This window comes from Prunus mume, linkage group LG4 (genome assembly GCF_029339155.1).
Source record: "Prunus mume cultivar Tortuosa linkage group LG4, ASM2933915v1, whole genome shotgun sequence".
Taxonomy (NCBI): Eukaryota; Viridiplantae; Streptophyta; class Magnoliopsida; order Rosales; family Rosaceae; genus Prunus; species Prunus mume.
This window is the reverse complement of record NC_142701.1, coordinates 20,582,149-20,594,742: the sequence shown is the minus strand read 5'-3', so window position 1 is coordinate 20,594,742 and position 12,594 is coordinate 20,582,149. Positions and strand designations below refer to the sequence as shown.

Here is a 12,594-nt window from a genome sequence, read left to right as displayed (position 1 = left end):
ATTTCATTGCATTATTGACCGGAGATAAGAAAACGTTGCGTGAGAGTTTCTCTCCCTCTCTAAGGTCAGGTCCCACACCTTGATGCGACAACAAGATAGCTGTGGACTGATCATGTTATAGGGTAGAGTCCATCAGGAATCATGAGATGCATCTCTAAGCCCAAGCCCACGTGGTCACAAGAAGAACAAATTAGCCCAAATTAGGCCCTGGTGGCTGGCGGGTCACATTAGTTCCAGTGGTGGCCACTACCAGAATGAATAAATCAGTTAATTAAGGTTTAATGGTGGAATTAATTAATATTAAAAATAATTAAATATTTGTTAAGGTCTTTGGTTTTTAAGTTACTCGTTTAAAGAATAGAAACAGTGCCACCTAGGGCTCCAATTCCATGGTTGTCTTTACTGTAACAACTGTCTGTACAAAATCCAAAATCCAAAACTCCACCAACAAGACCACACCTTTTTAACTATTTCCAGACCCGTCGGACCCAATTCGGGCACTCCCCTTCGACCAGGACCTCCCGCATTCCACTACAGCCACCACTCACACTCGCCGCACTGTCTTACAAACTCCTCCTGAGTACTCTCTCTCTCTCTCTCTCTCTCTCTCTCTCTCTCTCTGTGTGTATTGTCATATTGGCTTCATTTTATTTATTTATTTAGGGATAAATTTATTATATTTGTGGCGGTTACAGTATATATCGGAGATGGCGAAAGCTTCCAAGGGCCACCACGATGAATTTGAAGACGATGATGAAGAGTCTCATGGAGGTATCTCCCTCTCTCTCTCTCTCTCCATGTGAGCTAGTTGTGGCTGCCTTGAGAACTGGTTTTTTTGTTGTTGTTGTTGTTGTTAAGGAATGAAGCTAATAATGAATTGATAGGGAATTTGGCAGTGAAGGTAGAAGGGCAAGGCAGGGAAAAGAACCGGTCCAAGCATTCCGAGACTGAGCAGCGTAGGAGGAGCAAGATTAATGAGAGGCAAGCTCAAAGCCTAAGCCCTTTTTTTTTCCTCTTTGCATTAAATCACTCCTTCAATTTTTCTTTTGCAATTCTGCTTTGTACATGTTTCCAGAGCTCGAAAATTATAGTTAGAATAAGTAGAGGGAAATTGTTTTTGCGTTGGATATGTTATAGTTGCAGTAAAAGGTCTCTGTGTTTTCATTTTCATTTTTCGTTTCATTTTTCAAACAAAATGGGGCCTTACCAATTGCCACAATGTACCTACAGGAAAAGTTGGCATTATATTTTCGTAGATGTCGTACTTCAGTTGTGTGTTTTGTTGAATTTTGTATTAGGAAGAGAAAAAGAAGAGAGTTCAGGGTGGTAAAGGAGGACTTCTAAGCTGTAGAAAATTCTCTTACAAGAATTAAAAACTTAAAAAGTTCAAAAATTTACAAAATGTTTGACCTTGTGGGTACACATTTTCAAGCCTATTTGGCTATCCAAAATTGAATTTGTCTATTACTCATGCAAGTTAGCAAATTTGAGCATCGAATGTTTATTTATTTATATTTAATGAAAGCATTATGTGTTGATCTTTTATTGTAGTCTTTGATCCTTCCTCCCCAACCCCCCCTCTCTTCTTTTTTGGTATTAAGTTAAATTGTTGGCGATATGAAGATTTTATCTTTCTATTACTGTTGTAACTTTGTTTGCTGCTCTTTTATGCTATGCGGGTCTTTCTTTTTAATAGCATGGGCATAAACTCTTCACTCACCTGGGCAATACATATTTCTGAGGCAGATTTCAGATGTTGAGAGATCTCATACCCAAAAATGATCAGAAAAGGGATAAGGCCTCATTCTTGTTGGAGGTACGCATTCCATTTGTGCTCTGCTTATATGTTGATAATACTTTACCCTCATTGTCATATTATTTTGATAGAACATGCTCCGTATCATATTCAAATATATTGTGTCTATATGCAGGTTATAGAGTATATACAATTTTTACAGGAGAAGGTAAATTTGTATGAGGGATACCAAGGATGGAGTCCAGAGCCCACAAAATTGATGCCATGGGTAAAACTCTAATGCTTGATATCTGTGTCTGTGTGCGAGAGTGTTGGCTTGGTTAGATATGCATGTGTTATGGTCTTGGAGTCATTATCCTTTATCACTTTTGTATGGCATTGTCAATTTCAATAGGTGTTATTTTGACACTTGAAAAAAGTGTAAGTGCTGGGCATGAGTATGTGCATTTTGAATATCTGCATGTGTTAGAGGTACTTCTTATTGGCATGCACTAAGAGGCATGTCCAACTAGAGACAGAAGAACCTTGCCTTTATACCAAGAAAGTTAGTGTCAGACTTTATCTTTTGCTATATGTTTTTTTGTGTGTGTATTTTTCAAATTAATAGCTGGAAGGTGCAATTTATGCCCTTTATTTGGTGGAAAAAGAAAATTGGAAACTATGAAATTCTGTTGTTCCCTTAAATCATAGCATGTATATGGTACATGAAACCAACACCAAATAGACACCTGCACACAACAGTTGCAACTTGCACCAAAATCCAGGTAGAGAGGATTTTTACTGTTACTGAAGAACAAGATCATACCTGAGACAACTGCAACCCTATATATTTGTATGTGGGCGTATTTAGGATTTTCGGAGGTTACTTCTGATATTAAGAATTAGTATGACTTGTAGCTGCCCGCCCAGTGGAAACTTACCAACCTACCATTTATTTGTTTGCCACAGAAAAATCATAATAGGCCTGGAGAAAATTTTGTAGATCAGTCTCAAGTTATGAACAATGGTTCTGGTCATGAGAATAATGCAGTTGTCTCTCCAGCAATGCTCCCCAACACCCATAACTCAGTGGAATCTGACTTGGGCTCTGGCGTTGTTTACAAAGCATTGGATCACATACCTGGGTTAGCTACTCGATCAGTTCCTAATGTGCAACAACAAAACATCTTTGACCCAATTGGGAGTGTTGGACTACCCACACAACCTCTGCAGGAATCTATTTCTGATGCCGAGAACATGACTTCCAATCCTCCATACCAATTGTGGCAGGGTATAACATCTACAACTGCTTCAGACGATAAACTGAAGAAACAGGATGAAAATAGTGGATCTGGTAGCATCTCAAGTGCCTACTCTCAAGGGTGAGCTTCCACAAAGATCTCTTGATAACTTTATTGTACCAGATGCCAAGCTATTGTTCAACATGTTTATTGTGGTGGAGTAAATTCCCCTGGTTGTATTCTATTGCAATCATGCTTATCCTAAGTTGAGATTTTGAGTTCAAATTTTGAAAGCGTTACCAGTGGGGACTAGGAATAGGAATTTCATAATTGCCTGAAAATATTGTCAAAATGTTCAAATAAGTTTCCAGGAGAAGCCGTAGATCATTTCATTCTTCAAAATTGGCCTTAAGATGGGTTAGCTTTTAACATTTAAGCCATGATGGCTGTTTCTTTTATTTATGTTGTTGTAGGATATGTTGGATCGTGAAATCTGTAATGGTATCACAAACTATTGTTTTCAATGCTTACATATTCTATCAATTTTGTATTTTGAAGTACTCGATTCGCATAATATAACAGGACTCTTATAATCTACTTCGTTATAGAAAGATATCATTTTGCTGTTACTGAGTTAGCTTTTGTGCTGAGCAGGGTATTGAACAATCTGACACAGGCACTGCAATCTTCTGGTGTGGATTTGTCCCAGGCCAGCATCTCGGTTCAAATTAATGTCGGGAGTCGAGTAGACAGTGGACTGACATCCATGGCATCTAGTTCAAAGGTTGGTTTAGAATCTTCAACCGTTGCGTTAAACCCCATTCTAAATGTGACTGCTGCATCTGCTACTGATGTGTTTTTTTACTATTAAATGTGAAATCCCGTAGGCATTTGAGCACATTGGCGGACAGCATGTCTCCTATTTTAGTCTTGCCATATGGTCTAGTGTCCTTGCCTTTGAATTTTTCTCCCCTTATTTTTTTATATTTGTTCAGGCACAATTGAACCAATCCTTGAACAATCAAATGACACAGACCCAAGTAAGCAGTTGTGATGAGGACTTTGAACCGGCTCATAAGCGGTTCAGAACAGGAGAAAGCTAGAATATCTGGGTTCCAGTTTTTCTTAATTTCCTTGTTTTATTGAGGGTGAAAAGGGGGCGCTCTTGGGCAGGTCACTTTTTGTTAAAAAATTTCATGGTCCACAGACAACTAGGTCGAAGTTCAAATTGTATATGGTTTGTGCATGAATTTTCCTAGATAGACGTGTTAGATATTCTTTTGTTTGTAGTTTGAAGTTTCAGATGAATGATTCCATGCATGTAACAAGAAGCGGCTCTTATGTTCTTTTCTGCCTTTTAATGAATTTTTTTACATTTCAATTTCATCGCCATGTTCTCTTCTCTTGCCTCCTCCTTGAATTAAACCTTAATTGCTTATTAAATGGATAATGGAGTTTTGGAATTAGCAGCAGCTAATTGTGATTTAGAATTTGAGTAATGTGGCAGGGTAAAATTGAGATATTGTCTTGTGATCTGAGATTAAAATTTGATGAAATTTTCAGCGGCTCTAGCATTTACTTGTTGAAATTCTATATGCTTGGGGAATCTATTTCCAATCCCAATACTCATAATTAAAGCTGCAACGTTATCAACATGTGAATTAATCGAAGAATGAAATAACATCAAATGGTACAAATGGATGGCTTTTCACCAACTTCCTTCTCCCTAAGTTTAAATGGACATTCATGAGGTTAGAGCACTTTGAGCTTTCAGTCTTTCACCTTTTTGGAAATGGTTGTGTGCTGCGAAAGCTAAGTTTGCATAAATGGCCACACTCATATTCATTGAGTGGAAGTAGAACAACGCCATAAGTGCCTGTCCGTGTATTGACTAGAGACTCTAGTTTCTCAGTGGACGGTAGCTTCTTGGATCACACACCAAGTTTTCTTGGATCACTCATTGGTATTATTGCTATGCTGCTATCACCTCTTTCAACTAACATCCTTCTTTCATTTTTCTCTCTCCCTATAAACTTGAGGATTAGGATCTAGTTTAATGAAAAAGTGTCTTGATTTGCAGATTTTTGGTTTTATGTTCGAACCCTCATGACATCTTGGTTGTGTGGGAAACCCCCGCCTCCTTGTAGTTTAGACTATCGCTTGTATTTATTTATTTTTTAAAAACTAAAGGATTTTGCTAAGGACAATAGTATGGTGACTTTCAACCTTTGACACACTGAGACCCACATTTACATCAATGGACATGGACTAAAACCACATGCTAAAAGAACCTTGGGATGATGAATAAGTTAATACTATTGTTATTCTTCTTGAGTACTAAGTGGGCAATAATTTTGGGATCGTATCATTAAGTATGATGTATTCTTTATTCAACTTTTTGGAAGCATGGAGCTGGTGGACTATAAGTTTTATAATACGTATTTTATTTAATGGCAAACTAAACAATGAAGGAGATACAAGGTTTGGTGCAGAGTCCTAGCTAATTGAGGACATGAAATGATGGGGATTATTTGCCAAACCCCACCATTTTATATGTAGGCTGGAACATCAGCTTTCCAGGTGCAAAGTTGCTGTCAGTTTAAGAGGTCTGGGTTCTGTTTTTATAAGCATTTGCGTCATGAGGCTTGACATCCACTACTCCAATAGGGAGTTTATTAGTTTAGGCATGCCTAATTCATGTGGTGAAATCTGATTTAGTACCAAAAAGTAATTTAATATTATCAGCGGCATCATCCAGATGACATGACCACAATTAGTTTATCAACACTAGATTCATTTACAGAGAGAGAAGCAAGGTGAATATCTTGTTGCAATTACACAAGTACATGAGAGATTTTGAGGTAAACATCCTAAAAACTCCCGTCAGGAGAATGCAAAATATTCCCTAATTACAATGAGCTTATTTGGTATTTCACCCCATAAAATCTGATTTATTAATGAAAATTCTATAAACTCCCAAATGCTTTCTGAAGAGCATCCAAGCAGAGGCTCCAAGATCAACCCCAACCCAATTCTCTGTACATGACACTATCCTTTGCTGTATTAACTTAAGACCACAGCATAAAGTAGCCCCTAATTACTGCTTGTATAAATTCTCAATGGCGCATTGCATAAGTTAAAAAGAAAAAAACCATGTATTTGGCATGACAAGATCATGTGCTTCTCAGTGGCTCATCTAACAGTTGTAAACATTCATGCGGATTTGAGTAGAAATAATCTTCTTCCTTTGGTTTATCTGCAATAGAAACTCGTTTCTTCGGGCTCCCCATCCGATCAGCATGAGCTTCCTTCACAATAGAAGAGAACTCATCCCAGCTCAATGATCCACTACTGAATTGTTCTATTGAACCAATCAGAAGTTTTCTGTCCAATAAAACAGTCTTTTTGAAACCTAAGAATCTGAAATATGAAGAAGCCAAGGAGAAACATTATCTCAGATCAAAATAATTCTACGACCAAGCAAGGGGCAATTAACAACAAACATCTTATCTGGCTAGAACACTAAAATACCAAAAGAATATTACCTCCGATGGCCTTCAACAACTTTAGCCATATTTCCATCGTATGTAGGAATAAATATATCACTCTCTAGGGAGACAAGATAGTCCAATGCTGCCCTTTGAGAAGAGTGGTTTGGGAAAAGCCTCAAGTCCGAAGGCTCCAGCAGAGTCTCTTTTCTGACCTGTTCCATAAAGTTCAAGCAAATTGTAATGGAAAAGCCCTATGATGTATAATTGTTGGAAAAGTTGCTTCTTTGTCGTTCTACTTACCAAGTTAGGAAAAGCAGATTTCAAACTTTCCATCCTTCTGTTTCCACCATATATTTCTCCAGCAGCAATATAAATTTGGACATTGTGATCAATACCAAGTGCAACCAAAACTAGAGCAGTTTCCTCTGGTGTTAGCGGACATAAACCTTCTAGCCTTTTCATTTCCGAATTTATGTCTTTTATCTTCCACAAGGGGTTAGCATATCTAACAATGTGTAAGATCCCATAATTAAAAGAGTTGATAAGCAAAACAACTAAAGATGCACAAAATAACAAAACTAAAAGAGGACCTACCTCATTCTTGTGAGTTCTTCTTCCTCATCATTGTTGCAACCATGACTGCAGCCAGAGAATGCCAACATATCCATTTCATATCTGAGATGAAGGGCCAGAAAGGGCCTTTTCTCTCAAAATTCTGACAAGCTTTCTGCCAATTTCCTCTATCTGGGAAGTGAATCTCAGAGCATGGAAATTAACTCGGCAGCGCAACTTCTGAACCTCAAGAGGGAGCCCATTATTAGCTAACCGAGCATCGGTTTTATTCAAATGTACTACTTTATACTTCTGCACCAGAGGTAGGATCTGTTGGCAAACACCTCCAGAATTAGTGAGAATGGTCATAAACCGAAAAAGGAAAAAGATGATGCTCAAATACTTGTCTTTTGAACCAACCTGATGAAAGTAGTAGGAAATGTTGGACCAACTAATAGGTGGCAACGAGTATACAGCTCTTTTCCTGACCCGTGGCGGCAGTTCCTTTAATATCCGAACTTCATCTCTCAAGGATGCAATGAAATGATCAACATCAAAGATGTCTTGAAACTCACTGCCACAATAAGGGGAAAGCTTAGAACCTAGATGTTCCTTATTCTCTCATTAGGGGCCTTTACAATGAGAACATCCTTTCCTTATAATTTTAAGGGAAAACTAATTAACCTACCTTGCCGCCCAAAAAGAGTTTTTATCCAGCTCTGGAACAATAAGAGTCACATTTAAGTATCTGGCAATAGCAACCATATCACAGATCTGCAGCAAAGTGAGAAGTGAGAAAAATAACATGGTGGTGAAAACAGAATAGCAATAAAACATCCATCTAAGATAAGAATGTTCATAATTGTGATGAAGGAGCTAGCAACTCACGGCGGCTCGCATTTGATTCAGTCCTCCATTGCAAGAAACCATGAGATAACCATTATTCTTGTAAACCCCTGAAATAAATAAAAGTAGTTCAGAACTAACAAACAACATTCCAATTCCGAACTTTTCATTGAAAGAGAGTATCTATAATGGAATAAACCAATTACCAATGAGCCCAAACAAATTAAAATCCACATGAACATCGGAAATACATAAAAGAGGTCAGCATCTTCAAGAAGATTATCATTCTACATCAACTGTTTGGAATGATATTAAAGTATGATCATTACTTCGGTTGCCTGAAACATGTGTTCTCTAAGTAGTAAATTACACACAAAAGCGATCAAGATTTTATTAACAAGCTCAAAACTTACTCTTTGGTGGGAGAGCAATTGGGATTGGAAGCTTAGCCAATTCAGCATGCGCAGGCAACTCTAATTGAGGGCAGGGAGGGCAAACCTTGAACAAACTTGGCCCCCTTATCAACCATATTCCAACCAGCTGAACTGCAGAAGCCCACACCAAAGCTGTAACAATCGCCCGAATGATAAACAACCATGCGTTCGTCTTCAATATCGAACTCTTCAATTTTTTAACTCTACCCAATAACTTAAATCCCATCTTCCCCTCTGATCTATAATCACATCTCTCAAAGTCCTCTGCTTTGCACATTGTAATTTGTAACAGATCAAAACACCTTCATCAACTACAGACCATCAGAAAACTGAACTCTTCAAACACCAGACTTACTGCAATTCAACACAATCTTTGATAGATAAAAGGTGATGGTGACGCTCCAATGCTATCTATGCACAAGACAAGGTGGTCCTCCAAGAGTTAATAACATACTCGAAACGCCTCGAAATAACAAAAAGATTTAAACTTTCTTTGATTCTGACAAAGTTGGCACTAAAATAATCAATAGACCAACTCTCAGATATTTACTTCGAACCACCCAAAACTTGTCACCTATGACCCTCCACCAATACTCATCAAAACCCAGAAAGCAAAAATAGAAAATTTCCAACTAAAGCTTTCCAAAGATTTCGAAGAATGCAACTTTACGCTTAATCTTTCGAAACCCAATAATCACTTTGAGTTGCTCTCAATTTGCCGGTAAGATTCCGGCCAATAATCCGGCGAGAGTCACCGGAAAACTTGTAGAATGTGGTTGGAGAAAGCAGAGAAGCACAGAGCAGATGAGGAAAATAGCGTATAGTTTCAATGAGAAACAGAAACACAAAAAAGTCTGCAATCAAGGGTCAATTCAAGTGACCGCATTTATAGCAAGCCTGGCCAAACTAGGATTTCACACCCTATAGAATTAGAACTCTGTTCACCGTCTCCCATTATATTTTGTTTTCATTTACATAATTAAACTTTTATAAACACTGATAGCACTATCGTTTCTGCTTTAAACACCAGAATACATACATACATGGTAGTAATGGATATAGATGAACACAAATACAACTCACCCAAGTTTTTTATATTTGTTTTTTTCTCTTTGATATTAGATTATTGTTTGTTGGGAGGAAGTGGATTTGCAACCAAAATCTAATTACAAATTTACAAGTCAGCAGTCATGAGAGATGATAAATTGTAGTGGTATAGATAGACCACCATACTTTATTTAGTAATTATTTTCGCACCAAAGTTGACACTGCAGTTGTTTTTGCCGTATAACTAAAGTAATTGTTTTGTTTTGTTTTGTCAATTATGTTTTGACTCATATAAAAATAATAATAAAAGAAAAAAAACCGTCATTCTAGGTAATCTTCCATTGTGGTAAAATGGAGGTATTGAAGTTATACTTGAAAGATTGATTATTTTACCTAACTACTTCAACTTTTTCATTCACATTGGTCATTCAAATGTGTATAATGTGTTGAATAAGAAAACTGAAATGTATACCATATGAGATCATGGAAGCTTATTCAATATACAATCATTGTGAGCAAGAGTACACATTTTTAACCATCCGAATGCTACAAGCTATGAGGTTGCCACTTCTTATAAAATTTGTGCCAAAAAGAGTCATGCTAGGTTACCATTTGGATAAAAGGTACAGCAAATCTTGATTTGGGGCCTTTTTGTTTGCTCATGTCGTTGTGGTAATGTTATAGGTAGATAGAATCTAACAATTCTTTACAGCTGACTCTGGTGTGAAATTAAAAAGAAAAAAACAGAGTTTGCATTGCTATTTTATTGCTCAGCATTCAATCAGTGATGGGCAACTTGCAACTTTCTTTTAGTGATTGGCGTGGGCAGAGAGTCCTACTGATGTCCTCTCACCACATGTGGACATTATACCAGTAGAGCAATTTTCTCTTTTATATGAGATGGAGAGACCAATTATTCTAAAATGAATAAAATACCAACAAATAAATTAAAGAAAACAGAGCATCTGACACTTTTGGCCGTGTCAAAGCAAAGTCATGGTCTGTTTTTTCTTTTGTTTGGAGAAAGATATGTAGTTTTGGAGTTAGCAATTGTGACAAATCCCCCGTGATTGATTGTATCTGTCATTTGACAGAGCAATTTGCGTCCTGCATGAATATCACTTGGTTTTGGTCTCTCATATAAGAAAATGCAATAAATAACATGGTGTTCATCAGAAGCAGCAGCATCTTTTAGCCAAAAGTGAAATAATCCTGCAACTGTTTTCTTCATATTTGCTGTTGAGCGGTGCCCTCATCTGAGTCTTGGGCAAACAATAAACTTCACAATCAAATCAAGCATATAAATTTTTTTTTTTTTTGGGTGTGTGTGTCCACATGATGTATTAATAGTCACGGAGTGAAAGCTATAATATTATAATTGCTCATCATCACAATGATTGGGTGAAATAGTCAGTAGAGCAATGATGGGGTTATTATTATAATATGAGGGTAGTTGTGGTCTTTTTAGTTCTATATTTCCATGGTTCTATCTTCATCAAAGACATAGATAAGTAAATGGGGCTGATTTTTCCACTCTTATTTTCTTTATATACACTCCCTTTTGCTTTTTAATATTTCTAAATTAATTTTGTTCTTTTTAGATCTTTTTCTTTCATATTATACTCTTATCCTACATTAATTTCTTTTTATTTCACTTTTATATTATTTCTTTTTCTTTATACTTAATTTTTCAACTTGCATTCTATTTTCTTTTTGTTTATATTTTTATGTTATTTATTTTTCTTTATGCCGTTCAATGAACATGATAATATATATTTTTATTTTTTTAGAAAACCCATAATGCTTAATGAAGTTAATAAAAAGTTGAATTAAACATTAGAAAAAAGAAAAGAAGGGCATAGTCGGGGAGGGGACGAGCTGCACAGCGATTGTAGAAGTGGGAACAATCCAACAACCCTGTCAATCTATATCCCGAGCCATTTTCCCCACTGACACCCAAAGGCCCCCAACTCTCCAAGCCACACTTACCTCCCCAACTCCAATCCATCCATGTCTAATATATATATATAATAAAAGCCCATGTAGCCTTACCTTTACGCAATGGTCCTTCCCACTTCTCCACTCGCTGAGTAGCTCCTTCCCTTCCCGACTAGACTATGCCCTTCTTTTTGTTTTCTTTTGAAGTTTTTTTAAATTATTTTTTCTAATGATATATTTTAGTTTAATTGAACTTTATTCAACTTTTTATTAACTTCAAAAAGCTATATAGGTTTTCAAAATGAAATGAAAAAAGATTATCATGTTCATTTAGCGGCAACTTTAACGGAACAAACCAAATTGATTAATAGTCTTAAACACATGGATTAAATTGGCCAAATTGAAAACATATGGACTAAATTAACCAACATGATAAAACACATGGACTATTTTAACATTAAAGCCAAAAAAATAATATAAAAGTGAAGTAAAAAAGAAATTAATGTATGACAATGTTAGAATAGGAAAGAGAACAAAAAAGAAAAAGAGTAATCAACAAATATTAAAAAGCAAAAAAGAGTGTAAATTGAGAAAATCAGCTCCCAAGTAAAACTGCAAAAGGGCAGCTCAGTACATTAATTACCACAATGTTTATGTCATTCATGGAGAATTTAGCATATGCCCAAAATCCACTGATGTCAAGTATGAAGATGGCCTTCATTATTTTGGTGCATTATTTGTGCACTGAGAGAGTGGAATGACTCTGTGTGTTTATGGACACGAGTTTCTACTCTCCAATGATAAGTGATAGTCAGATGGTCCAGGCAAATTGACTTAGGATCTGGTTGTTGATCAGTAAATGATCTTTGCGGGGCCTCTCAGCTGTCAAAGAAAATGGGCCTCATAGTTTCTTTTGCATTAATTCTTACACCTATCATCTTCGCTATAATAAATGTTTCTTTGGGCGAATGGAGGTTAGATCAGTTGGTGAACTCATCGCGTCTGAATTCGAACAATTTTTTTTCGCACATTAGAATAGTTTAGACTATCGCTCTTATTAAAAGATAAATATTTATTCAGAGTAATTATAATTTATAACAAGTGAGGGGACTAGACCAATTTGGTAGCAAATATAGAAGTGTACAACATTAAATTGGATTGTATGTGTGGAATTTTTATGAGTCTTAGCAAAAATAGCATTTTGGAGTATTGGGAACTTTGGCATTTTGGGGTTCTATGGTATGGCCTTTGATTTTTTGGGCTTACTCATGTTAGGTCAGAAACATGAAGCCCAAATTCTAAAAGGCCAA

The 12,594-nt window shown here is 36.5% G+C and overlaps 2 protein-coding genes across 5 annotated transcripts; one reads left to right on the top strand and one right to left on the bottom strand.

Moving 5' to 3' along the window:
- Window positions 1-373: 373 nt before the first annotated feature.
- Window positions 374-4,357, top strand: BIM3 (BES1-interacting Myc-like protein 3). Of its 3 annotated transcripts, none has more exons than XM_008232086.3 (8): window positions 374-580; window positions 696-771; window positions 897-981; window positions 1,747-1,816; window positions 1,932-2,024; window positions 2,705-3,117; window positions 3,631-3,760; window positions 3,972-4,357. In XM_008232086.3, exons 2-8 carry the CDS (start codon window positions 708-710, stop codon window positions 4,077-4,079), a joined length of 963 nt encoding a protein of 320 aa, XP_008230308.2. In that variant the 5' UTR covers window positions 374-580; window positions 696-707; the 3' UTR covers window positions 4,080-4,357. The 3 variants fall into 3 exon arrangements, with proteins under 3 accessions (XP_008230308.2, XP_008230307.2, XP_088907420.1); XM_008232085.3 differs by having other exon boundaries at window positions 885-981; XM_089051294.1 differs by lacking the exons at window positions 374-580; window positions 696-771 and having other exon boundaries at window positions 1,697-1,816.
- Window positions 4,358-5,789: 1,432 nt separating this feature from the next.
- On the bottom strand, window positions 5,790-9,255 carry LOC103329589 (rhamnogalacturonan I rhamnosyltransferase 1). Of its 2 annotated transcripts, none has more exons than XR_016126167.1 (8): window positions 8,279-9,255; window positions 7,908-7,975; window positions 7,708-7,793; window positions 7,440-7,593; window positions 7,062-7,349; window positions 6,768-6,972; window positions 6,522-6,679; window positions 5,790-6,396 (listed from the first exon to the last, which is right to left on the bottom strand). XR_016126167.1 is itself a non-coding variant. In XM_008232084.2 (8 exons), the coding sequence occupies exons 5-8, from the start codon at window positions 7,133-7,135 to the stop codon at window positions 6,150-6,152; spliced, it is 684 nt and encodes a 227-aa protein (XP_008230306.2). In that variant the 5' UTR covers window positions 7,136-7,349; window positions 7,440-7,593; window positions 7,708-7,793; window positions 7,908-7,975; window positions 8,279-9,254; the 3' UTR covers window positions 5,790-6,149. The 2 variants fall into 2 exon arrangements, 1 of the variants encoding a protein (XP_008230306.2); XM_008232084.2 differs by having other exon boundaries at window positions 8,279-9,254.
- Window positions 9,256-12,594: the final 3,339 nt, after the last annotated feature.